General features: G+C 41.5%; 2 protein-coding genes across 2 annotated transcripts; both read left to right on the forward strand.

Annotated features, from left to right (window-relative positions):
* The first annotated feature begins 1,086 nt into the window (after nucleotides 1-1,086).
* Nucleotides 1,087-4,077, forward strand: LOC146981628 (arrestin domain-containing protein 3-like). Its single transcript, XM_085787030.1, has 6 exons — nucleotides 1,087-1,433; nucleotides 1,564-1,624; nucleotides 1,695-1,842; nucleotides 1,956-2,052; nucleotides 3,307-3,563; nucleotides 3,642-4,077. The coding sequence occupies exons 1-6, from the start codon at nucleotides 1,175-1,177 to the stop codon at nucleotides 3,897-3,899; spliced, it is 1,080 nt and encodes a 359-aa protein (XP_085643156.1). The 5' UTR covers nucleotides 1,087-1,174; the 3' UTR covers nucleotides 3,900-4,077.
* Nucleotides 4,078-5,007: 930 nt separating this feature from the next.
* Nucleotides 5,008-7,439, forward strand: LOC146981629 (arrestin domain-containing protein 3-like). Its single transcript, XM_085788184.1, has 6 exons — nucleotides 5,008-5,753; nucleotides 5,856-5,916; nucleotides 6,022-6,193; nucleotides 6,401-6,488; nucleotides 6,590-6,846; nucleotides 7,300-7,439. The coding sequence occupies exons 1-6, from the start codon at nucleotides 5,495-5,497 to the stop codon at nucleotides 7,426-7,428; spliced, it is 966 nt and encodes a 321-aa protein (XP_085644310.1). The 5' UTR covers nucleotides 5,008-5,494; the 3' UTR covers nucleotides 7,429-7,439.
* The last annotated feature ends 4,715 nt before the right edge of the window (nucleotides 7,440-12,154 follow it).

Raw genomic sequence — 12,154 nt, forward strand, 5'->3', positions numbered from 1 at the left:
CACATATGAAACCCTCACAACTCAGAATCTGTTTTTATGAAACTGTCCTTAGACAACTTCAGTTACAAGGTGGAAATGTGCTGTCATCGTGTTGGCTGAATTTGCACATTATTGTCTTATTAAACATCATACAGATGTCTTCACGTGATTAGCCAATTTCACCTTTTCTACTCAGGATTCTGCCAAGGAGAGAGCTTTCAAGTGGTGTTGACACTCACCAGTCTCATGTCATGGTTAGTTTTACATTAATGTTCTTTTTTCATGTTACTACATAGGCTTGTATATTATTAGGATGATATAGTACTTAAGAGCAGGAAGTAAAATCAGCACCAGAAGCCTCTCTGAATGTGGTCCAACACCTTACTAAGACACTTTTTTAATTGTTTTTCCTTTTTTTTCTACCTCCATGACACAATTAAAGTGATGGGATTTCATTTGCTCAAAATATTTAAAGAAATGACATTCTTTAAAAAAAAAAAAAAAAAAAACGGGGGGGGGTATTTCATGGCTGTGTGAAATAATGGACACTAGGCTACAGACAGCCACTTTAATATTTTTGTTTGCCTGTACATACAAATTCCAACTGAATACCATAACGACAACATTATTCATACACAAAACCTTTTATGAAACCTTTCTTCTATATTATTTCCAATTCCTGTCATGATTTTTAAAGATGAATTCAACTTTCTTTTGGCTAAACTCTTGTGAAACAGAAAATACAACATGTACCATAAATGGAAATTAACCGAATGATGTCATGATCGGAGACACACTGATAAAGCCTTAGCATGTGACAGTTGCAAACCTCGATTAAATAAAAAAAACAAAAACAGGTGTTACTCTCAGCTCCCCAGAGTGGTTGTCAGAACAACGTGCTCATTCTCACTAACAGTGTGATCATTTTCAGTGTTCCCAACCAGTTGCATCTAAAGTTGCTGCATTCGATGTCTTTAAGTAGGAGTGGTGTGGAAAGTTTAGTGATTCTTCCTGTCATTGTGGTTGTGTGTATCGGAGCAGGTATGCTAAAAAACAGGTTTAACAAGAACTGCATGCTTGAAGTGGTATAAATAGTGTTGAGCAGCGCTGTGCTGCATTTTACACAGCTTGGGTTTCTCTGTGCTTGTACAGGACAATCAGATTCTCCTCCGTGTAGCCTATTTTTCTTCAGGAAATGACCATCAACAACTTCTTCATTGAATACGATGCCGTCAACAGCAAGAACACCTTCACAAATGGAGACACCATCAATGGAAGAATCATTGTGGAGACTTCCAAAGAAACTACAATCCAATCACTTACTTTTGTGGCAAAAGGAAAAGCTCGGGTTTGCTGGCATGAACATCACGGCAAACATCAACACCGTGTTTACTGGGCTGATGAGAAATATTATGAAGTTAAACATCACATCTTGAGAGAAGCAAGAAGAGATGGTAATGTATCAAATAATTCTACATATCTATAATGCGCATGATGCACTATTCCAAATACAATGACTAATGGTATACCTGACTCTCCTGGTACTGTTTAATTTAAGACTTAAAATAAATTATGATTTTCCAGGCACTGAAGTCATTGGCAAAGGAAGACATGTATTTCCTTTTTCCTTCACGATTCCTGACAGGTAAGTACTCTTTACTGAGTCTTGTTTTATTTCAATTCAGGTATTTTACCTTCTTGTAATTGTGCCTCAGAAAACTCCCATCATCCTTCAAAGCCTCAATAGGCAAAGTCGTTCACAAATTGAAGGCAGAGCTTAAACAATCAATGAAGCTGACAAAAAAGGCCAGTGTCCACTTCGCCTTTGTCTCCAAAGCAGATATGGATATTCCTGGGCTTATGGTAAGAAACCAGCTATCTTTAAAAATGTTACCATTTTTATCATGTATGTTGTCCAAGATGAGGAGACAGCTGTCATCCTGCTTTGATACATGGTCTGGATTTTGTTCTTATAGGAGCCACAGTATGGTAGCAAGGACAAAGCCCTCAAAGTTTTTGGCTCTGGAGATGTTTCAGTGGATGTTCAAACGAAGCAGATGGGATACGTTCAAGGTAAACTATAGTCTGTAGAGGTAATCCTTCAAGGATTTTAATTAATTGTCTTTCCTTGATAAGCAACTGGGCAGGCCTGGGTGTCATTCTGAGGGGATATTAAGTTTGGCTGTGCAAATTATCCAGTGAGAGGCAAACCTGTCAAACCTGTTTTAAACTGACAGTGATAATATGAATGGTAAACAACACCTTGCCTGAGTGTACTCTTCCAGCAACAAATTACCAGTGTAACAGATGATGATGAAACTGAATCTTAAAAGATAATTACCATTTTTTACAATATGGGCCTTATTTCTAGCATAAAATACGATCATTTACTCACCCAGATAACTTTGGTGTCATTGCAAGTCGTTCCGACGAAATGAGATCCAGCCGAGAGCTGCATCCAATGCGAGTCTATCAGGCACCGGATTGCAGCTTCTTATCTGCCGCGAAACTTGTTCATTTCACCAATGTTTTGTTGTGATATAGTAGTGCTATTCCCCTCTGAGTCTGGGGTTAGCTGTTATCAACATCCAGGGTCTGTAGGTTGACCTATAACCTCTGACCTGGATGATGTCATCTCCGACCGCTGCTTATTGCTATCGTTTCTGCGTGTTTCCAACTTGTCAGAACAAAATGAGCAGCTGGACGAAGTTCAGCTTCCACAGGCTTCCTCTCCGCAACCTGGACTTACTAAAGCTCCGGCTAGTTGCGCTAAAAATGGACCAGAATGCCGGAGTGGAATCGTTATTATATCAGAATGAGCCGTGCAGCGCTCGGAGATGACATCATCCAGGTCATAGTAGGTCAACCTACAGACCCCGGATGTTGACAACACATAACCTTGGACTCAGAGGGGAATAGCACTAGCGTATCATAACAAAATATTGGTGAAATTAACAAGTTTCACGGCAGATAATGTGTTATGTAGAGGCTGCATTCCGATGCCCGAGACTCGCATTATATGGATATACGCGGCTCTCGGCTGGATCTAATTCTAAATCTAATTGTAAAAAATGGTAATTATCCTTTAAAGGGACTGAAGCCACTTGAACTGGATCTTGTATTGTGGTAAATACTAATGTATCTTATCTGATGACTAATGGCAGTTTCACAGTGAACACTCCTCGTAATAGTCAATAGTTTTTATTGACCTCCAGTGGTCTTGTCCTGTCATTGTTATGGTTTCATAGTTGGGATCCAAGAGGTGTCAGTGCTTACTGTTTGGAAATACTGCCTTTTCAGTCTAACTTTCCATTCTTCATATCACAGGTCAGGATCTCCAAGTCAAGGTTGATATCAGCAACCACTCTAGCCGTTCAGTGAAGCCCAAATTTATACTCTATGAGAAAAGGAGTTTCTTTGCCCAAGGTCGCAGGAGAGTTTTCACAAATGAGATCCTTAAGGGTAAGACTGAGGCTGTTGAACCCTCCAGCAGGGAGACTGTGACCAAAGTGATCTCCATCCCACGAGAACTCCCTCCCTCTATCTTGAACTGCTCCATCATCAAGCTTGAGTACAGGCTGAAGGTAAAGTTCACTATGGTCATTCCTTATTTGGACAACAAGTTTCCAGTTAACTTATTTAACACCACTCTTTTTTCCTAGGTTCAGTTGGATATCAAATGTGCAATAGACCCAGTGGTCAAACTCCCTGTAGTTGTCCTGCCTGAGGCTCCTACAGTAAAACAACCACCTCTTCCTGCTCAATATGGATTTGCAGCATGTGGAGAACTCAACCAACCGAGCTGGAGCACCACACCACAACAAGGAGTACCCCAACCTGGGGATTTCCCACCTCCCTATGGTGCCTATTCAATGTACCCCTCCTTTACTGATAATGAAAAGAAGAGCGCTCAATTCTAAATAGGCTACCTTCCTCAAAAGAGGATATCACAAACATAACAGAGGTACAAACTCCACACAGAAAGGATCAGAGCCAGAACCTTTTTACTGAGGCAATAGTGCTAACCATGTACCACTGTGCTGCCCAACATCACTGTAAGTCACAATTAGCTATATTGTAGTTAATCACCCCTAAATCTATACTAAAACAGTATTCCTCTTCACCTTTTTGCAAGCATTTGAATCCTAACTAGTTTTCTCATGGCTTCATTGTTGGTTTGACTTTGTAATTTGAATTTGTTATGGCTTGTGTTTTTATTGTTTCGTTTTTTTCCCATTGCCTTTAAAAATAAATAAATAAGTAAAGGAAAGGAAACAGAACAATTACTGCAATTTTATTAGTTATTCAGACATGTATGTATTAAATGTAAATTAAATAACTTATAATTATATTGACTGATTTCATTGATTGTTTTCACTTGATTCCATTTAGGACACCATCCTGATCTAGTTGTCAAAGCAACAGTTGCAGCACAACACTTGCCTTCACATCCAACTGCCTGTGAATTATGACTGAGATGATGTATCACAAGACTTTGATAGTATATGTGCTTTTCTATTCAAGGCATCTAAACATTTGACAACATCTATTTGTTTGATCTTATCTTTTATTGTACATTTTCTAATATATTTTCAATTTCCTCAAATATATTTTTTAATTTCCTCAAATATATTTTTGACCATAATTTGAGCCTATAAAATCCAGACTGCTTCAGTGACTTTCAGAGTCAGGTTTAGATGGTGATGGGACAATGTTTCTGGGTTTGTGTGGTATCCTCCTCATGGTCAGTCATCATCAGCGGCGTGGATAGGCCTGCTTGGTGAGCAGTGTTGACATGATGGTGGAAGACATCTCTGACCTCATTAATGAGTTCTCTTACTATGGTCTCGGTGACATCAAAGCTCAGTGAGATTCTCCAAGGCTGGCAACACACTAAATGATTTTAATCAAATTTCCGAAGTGACTCACTGATGACATACTGCTGCTAATATTAAAATCAACAATGGCTAAAGCTCGCATCAACCATCTGCTCCAGAGAAAACTTACAAAACAGTACAGTGTGTGATTCAGTGACAATCTCATGTTTCTACTCTCTTTTATAATGCATGTTGTGAAACTGACATGCAATAGCCTACTAGTCAGTGGACAAAATACAAAAAATGCCACAATTTTGTATATATACTATATAATTCTATATATCGACATCTTCATTAAGCACTACTGTACTGTGGTCTATTGTGTGGTTATTTCATTATTCTTCACTAGAGGAGTAGTGAATATTTACACTTACAGGCCACTGTCATCTCAGTCCACAATGCTGACTTAAGTTACTTGTGTGAAAGTGACACCTGCAGCTCATGATCATGTGACCACGTGTGACACAGATACAGGTTCTGCTGCAGTGCATACAAGCCTTTCCAGTACCCTTGTTCATAAGCTCCCACTCCAGTGCCACGGTGGATTCACGCCTGCTTCTAGCTTACACTAACGACAGCTTTTCCTTGTGTTTTCATCACTCACGAGCTTTGGGGAGATTATTTGATGCAATTTTATCATGACAGTAAAGCATCTCTCGGTGGAGTACAACAAGGTCAATGAACGGGGCACTTTCTCTCCTGGGGACATTATCTCTGGAAGGGTCGTAGTGGTGACTAACAAGGAAACTAAAGTGCAGCGTTTTCTGGCCAGAGCTAAAGGAAAAGCTGAGGTGACGTGGTATGAACAGAAAGGACAAACTACAGTTCTTCACAGTAACAGGAAGAAATACTTTTATTTTGAACATATTATTCTTCAGGACAAAAACAAAGGAGATGGTTAGTATGATCTCTTGTGCCAAAAATGACTAAAACCTTCTGAATTGGAGAAAGATGTACTTTTTAACACAAATAACTTTTAACACACTTTCTTTTTTAAAGGTTCAGAAATCATCAGCGCTGGGAGAAATGTGTATCCATTCACCTTTAAGATTCCTAATATGTGTGTGTGCCAATTACCTCACTCCAAATATGGAATTTATATTCAACACTCATTACCAGCTGCTTAAATGCATCTCCCTTACATATGTGGATCATTTCCTTACAGAGATATGCCTTCATCCTATGAGGGCAAATGGGGCAAGATTACGTACAGTCTGCGAGCACAGCTGACTCAGTCAATCTGGCTTGTCCACAAAACCAAGATTGAGTTCCCTTTCCTGACCAAGTCTGAGTTCCCCTTTGCCTCCAAATCAGAAATGATAGTCATCGGTCTTAAGGTACTGAATTGATTTTAGTTTTCTGCTTTACTTTCCAGTTTCCTCTTCTGTCCAGTGAAATGTGTAATGGAAGTGGAACTTTAATAATATGGATCAGCTACAAAATACTGTAATGAGATATTATAATAATCAACAATCCACCTAATGCCAGTTCAAACTGGTGTTCACTGACTTGGCTCATTAACAGCTTGTGTCTTTATTCATTAGGAGCAACAATGTGCGACCAGGATTTCATTTTATGGCTCTGGAAAAGTGACAATGAATGTTACCTCTGAAAAAATGGGAGTAAAACAAGGTGAACACGTTTCGGAAAAAATGTCTGATATCTGTGGAGTGATTGTATCTGAACCATTATGTTTTTTATTTTATTTATTTATTTTTTACATTTACAACCAGGGGAGGCAATAGGAGTCTCAGTGGAAGTACTCAATGACTCGGCGTACACAGTAACACCCAGATTGTACTTGTGTGAGAAGCAGACCTTTGTCGCTCAGTCAGTGAGGACAGTGCACACAAATTGTGTTGTGTCCGCAACCGGAGACTCAGTTCCAGCTGAGACCAGTCGCACCATCACCAAGATTTTGAGTATCCCTCCACAGATCACCCCTACTTTCTTCAACTGCGGCATGATGAAGCTCGAATACAGACTCAAGGTACTGATAATGTGATTACAAGTACTGTACATTGAGATTATTATTACAATCAATATCAATATTCACACCCTTAGTAAACACACGATTTTAGCTTTCTACTAATGAATGTTGATGTAAAAAGGAAAACAGAGATTGTCTTGGTTTAGCCAAAGAGTGGTTGCAAAACATTTCTATGGAAGTTTTTTGTGACAATAGCACCACAGTGTGGCTGTATGATGCAGTGAGACAGTGGGAGATGGGAGGGGAGGTGGGGTTGAGAAGAAGAGTTCTTACAGTTTGTCCACATTAAGGAAAGAATAAACTGTATGATGGAAATTTGGAACCAGATTTCAATGCGTTTTCTTTCAATTGAAATTATTTTTTTTCTGATTCAAATGAGTCTATTTGCCATTTCCCCATAGGCAGAAGCTGAAAACAGCATTAGTCTAATAGTTCTTGTTTCTCTGGTTACAGATCACCCTTGATGTCCCACTGGGAAGAGACCCAGAGATCAAACTTCCTCTGGTTATTTTGTTGGGTTCACCAAAACCACATCAGCAAAAACCCAAGAGATCCATCTGGTTTAGAAAGCTTCCTGGATAAAAGGATACGTAACACCATCGATGCATATGTTGTATGACAGAATTCAAAATAACAGACAACATCAATAAATCTGTTATGTCTGTTCAGTGTAAATGCATTTGACTAAGCAGATGTTTTTTCTGGACAGGGTCAAACAAGTTCCTGAGAATTTGCTCACTGTATGTTCTCATGTCCACTAGATGGAGATGTGTGTCACCTATTTGCTTATCGCATTTATATGAAAGGATGTGACCACTTAAATCCAATAGATGTAAATACTATAGTGAAAATACTCAATTACAGCTACAGGCCCTGTTTTTGAGATTTGACATAGTTTGACATTTGACAAGTCTTAGCACTAAACCTTGAATATTGCCTCCCATGATTGACATGTCATATGTTACACGTTTTTCTTTTGCATCTTTAGGTGGAGGTAACTTCTTTGCATATAGTTACGTGGGCTACTTTAGTCCACCTATGAGTCATGAGATGATAAGCAGGGATGGGGGAAGTCCAGCAACACAAATCTGTTTGAATTTTTAAAAAATCTTCTCTAATCTTTGCTTCTCATGTAAAATATTGGAACATTTTAGGCCTTTGAGCCTCAAGTTCTCATTTAAACAAAACCATGTGAAAAGTTTTGAGGGGAACTGTCTCTTTTGTAGAACTCCAAACAACTGCCTGACATGTGAGCATGACAAAAGGCCCCCGTCACCGTTGATGTTGTGTATTTTTTTGGGAGCGGGTTCAAAAGCCAAAAAGCTTCAGTTAATCTTTAACCAATTCCCTCCCTTATAAAGTCACGATATGTTTTATGTACATGCAAAATCTGAAACTTAGTAACTATATCATCCATCCATCCATTGTCTACACTGCGTATCCATGTAGGGGGCTGGAGCCATTTCCAGCAGACCCTGGACTCTGGACAGGTCACCAATGTATCATAGGGCTGACCTATAGAGACAAACAACCTAATATGCTCAAGTGACTACAGGCACTAGCATCTTCAACAACCTAATGTGTGTGTCTTTTGGATTGTGAGAGGATCCCAGAGAACCAACACAGGCACAGGGAGAATAAGGGTCACCACAGGCTTCTGTCACTACACTGTGTATATCAAGCTGTATAAATTAAAATTAGATAAACTTGCTCAGGTAAATAAAAGTTTCTTCTCTATTGGGCACTTGTTATGTGAACAGGTAAAGTTTATTATTGAGAAGTCGTCCATTGTGTCCTCACAATCATGGCTGCTAACCCTAACCCTAACATACATCCACCACAGCAGAGACAAACAATGAATCAGTGAGAGCTGAGAGATTAAACATTAGGGAAACTCGTCCTTGTCCATGGACTCATTTTGCAACAGAGGAAAGTACCGAACAAAGGCACATTCATGATTCTAACAGTACATGTGTTGCCCAACCAGTGGTTCTTAAGTGAAACCAGGCCCATGTTCTTGACAGAGACTCAGAGATCTTTCCCTGCCCAGGAGGGGAAACATGTTGTGAGTGGAGCATTTTATGGTCAGGATCCATCCTGGAAACATTAGATCTGGTTATTGTGACACCACATTCAGCACACCCACCTACCCAGAGAGAGAGAGAGAGAGAGAGAGAGAGAGAGAGAGAGAGAGAGAGAGAGAGAGAGAGAGAGAGAGAGAGAGAGAGAGAGAGAATAGTGTTTGGTTCTGACTCAGCACAAACAGATCTTGATGATTTCATGTTAATCCCACAAAACAGAGAAGAAAACCATCAATGCTCCACTTTCACCATGAATACTATAAAAACACAAGAGACCAACACAGGCTTCGGATTCCACTGGCCTGGTGAACATGGTCCCTGCACTGCTATTCTGGGAATTGAAAATTAAACTCATATTTCAGCTCACAATTGACTTGTCATCATGTATCACTTAAGTCTACTGGAGGATTTATCAATATTTAAGTGGAAACATCAAATGTAATTGAAATAACATGCCAGAAATGGCTCAAATAGCTCTTACTACATGACTTACTATGACTTACATTATTGTAAGTAACGGCAGCAACTTTGTCTGAATAATCACCGTTTGGTTAAAGGAGGACTGACAGCTCCTGACACAACTCTGCAAATGTTGGATGAATGAAAAACAAAACTTGCGTGAATGTTATGTGATTGAACAGAGCAGAGAAGAAATTCTCAGTGTGGTTTTATGTAGCACAGCACCCAGTGCAGATTTAACTAATCCATGCCTCTGCATCTGTGTGAACATACCCGCAAAGCAGCAGTGTCTTATGTCTTCAATAAAACGGGATAGGCACATTGAGTGTTTGAGGTTTGGTACGATGGAGAACACAGTGCGACAGATTCCTCTAATCCCTGAATCCTACACCTGCATGAAGACATCTCCAGAGCAGCAGTTTGGTTCATTTTTGGCTGCTGTCACGGCCTTGGCTGCGCTGTAGCAGAGCCTGCCTGGTAACCAGTCTGGCTCCGTGTACAGTGAGCAGGCTGTCAGCCAGCCAGCTCCCTACACACACACACACACACACCACAGCCTTGCCTGGTTTAGGAGTAGGGAGGTGTGGCCTCTGGCACCCCCCACCTCCATAGCCAGAGCCAGTACCATGACAACCATGCGGGCCTGCTGGCGACTCCCTGTCTTCATCGGCCGCGGTTGCCATGGTAACTCCCCACGGGGCTCCCGCAGATCAGCGGGATGGGCGTCCAGTTGACTAACCCTCTCCCAGCTGGGGAACGGCTGAGGGAGAGCGAGGGAGAGGAGTGAAGGGGAAGGGAGGGTGCGTGTGTGTGTGTGTGTGTGTATGTGAATGTGTAGGATGGCACAGCAGAGCCTGAGGAGAGAGAAAGAGAGAGAGAGCGAGGGAGAGAAAGAGAGAGATAGGCAGTCTGTGTGCATGCAAAGAGAGGAAGGCGAGAGACTTCAGAAGGAGACACAGGAGACGGCCAGTCTGACCTGCTGAAGCTGCCCATCTCTGCCTACATACAGCCTTTAGCTTCTCGGCCTGAAAACAGAGTGGATATAAGCTTTTAGAAAAACACACAAGAGCATGTTTCCCAATAGTTACCCAAATCTATATATATTTTTTTATTCTTTTCTCCTCCTCTCTTGGGATGGCAGGGTCAGGATCAGCCCACCTTCAAATGAACGCCCTCAGTCACCCATTGAGCTCTTGTCTAACCCGTCAGTCACAAAGATCATTCTACCAAAAACTGTATTTCTGTCATCTTTCTTCCATTTTCCAATCATGTCAGTGAGTACAAGTACCACTTTTTAGGTTTGGTCTGTGTAATAGGGCCACAGATGGCTCTGTGTCTGTAGTGCGGTTGGAGAAAGAAATGGCATCACTAGGTCCGTTGGCTGGAGAGTACTGAGGGGCTTTTTCTGCTCTCTAATTGCTCCAAGCTGTGTCCCTTTGAAGGCCCAGAAACACAGATTTTCATGTGTGCGGAGGAAAAGGAGAAACCAAAAGCCGAACCCACTTTAAACCAGCGTAAATTCATTGAATACATTAACACAGTTTTTCCTGGTGATGTTGCTCTGTGTAAAAGAAAGAGGTGATTCAGTCAAATTCATCATAATGAAGTTTTTTTATTTTGGAAAAGGAGAGAGATAAACTTCCCATAGTAAACATTTTCTGATCTATTGGAAGTGCAGAAAAGTTTGATTTCTTCTTTTTCATATAAAATCCTTAACATATTTTTAAACGTATAAAAAAGTGACACAAGGCAGTTCCGTCAGTGTTACAGAAGGCAAGTTGCCAAAACATTCTATACTTATTCAAATAATCTACAGTTTCTCCGTTTATTTTCTCTAATGTACGTGCAATAATACTTCTATCCTAAAACTATCTCTACGTAAAGTGTGTGACTATATTGTGCACTTGTAGTGGTAACCTTTGGAATTACAAATTGTTTTACTGTTTAAAAAATCCCTTGACACGAGTTTGTTTGATTACACAAAGGATATAAAAACGACAAAAAAAACCAACAAAAAAAACCAAAACCAAAAAACACTTAAGTTTTATTTATGAAACTCAGAGAAGCACCCTCCCCTGCATAGGTGGACATTGCATATCTTGCAGCCGAAAACACTTTCATGTCGCAGTCCTTTGTTGGTGCAGTTCCTGCATCGACGAGAGCGTTCTGACATGCGCTCCAAGCGGTGTCCGTACTCTATGGGTGAATCTGCGTGTCTCTTGCGTGCTGCCCTCTCCATGCCCCTCGCCCCCTGGTAGTCTCCGATCAGCTGCTGTGCCAGGCGCACGCGGAAGTGGCGCTGGGTGAACTGCTTGCCGTTGAAGCCCGCGGGCGGGGTGCCCCCCCGGCTCTCCCTCAGAATGATGTAGGCGTTGACGATGCAAAGGTTGACGTAGAACCAGAGGAAGTAGCGCCACCACTTCTTGCACGGCCTGCCGACCTGGTAGCACTCCCTCAGCTGGTCGCACAGGTTCACGCCCCTCATGTTCTCCTGGTACAGCAGCAGGGGCAGAGGTCGGGGCACGCCGTACGACAAGCTCGAGTTATCCATGCTGTCGCTCTCCCCCTCCCCGTCTGCCTCGCGCTGCTGCCGGCCCGGACTGATGCCCACGATCCCCGGAGCAGAGTTGGTGGAGAGACAGCTGACCATCTTGGCATCCCGTGTCACTGTGGCGACCAGGTTGCCACGCTGACACTGGTAGAACTCGCCCTGGGCCAGCTTTCCAATGTTACGGGGGCGGAGGACCTCTGGGTAACCTTTGCGCCCC

The sequence above is a fragment of the Trachurus japonicus genome, chromosome 9 (assembly GCF_045865225.1).
Source record: "Trachurus japonicus isolate A0001 chromosome 9, Traja_1.0".
Taxonomy (NCBI): domain Eukaryota; kingdom Metazoa; phylum Chordata; class Actinopteri; order Carangiformes; family Carangidae; genus Trachurus; species Trachurus japonicus.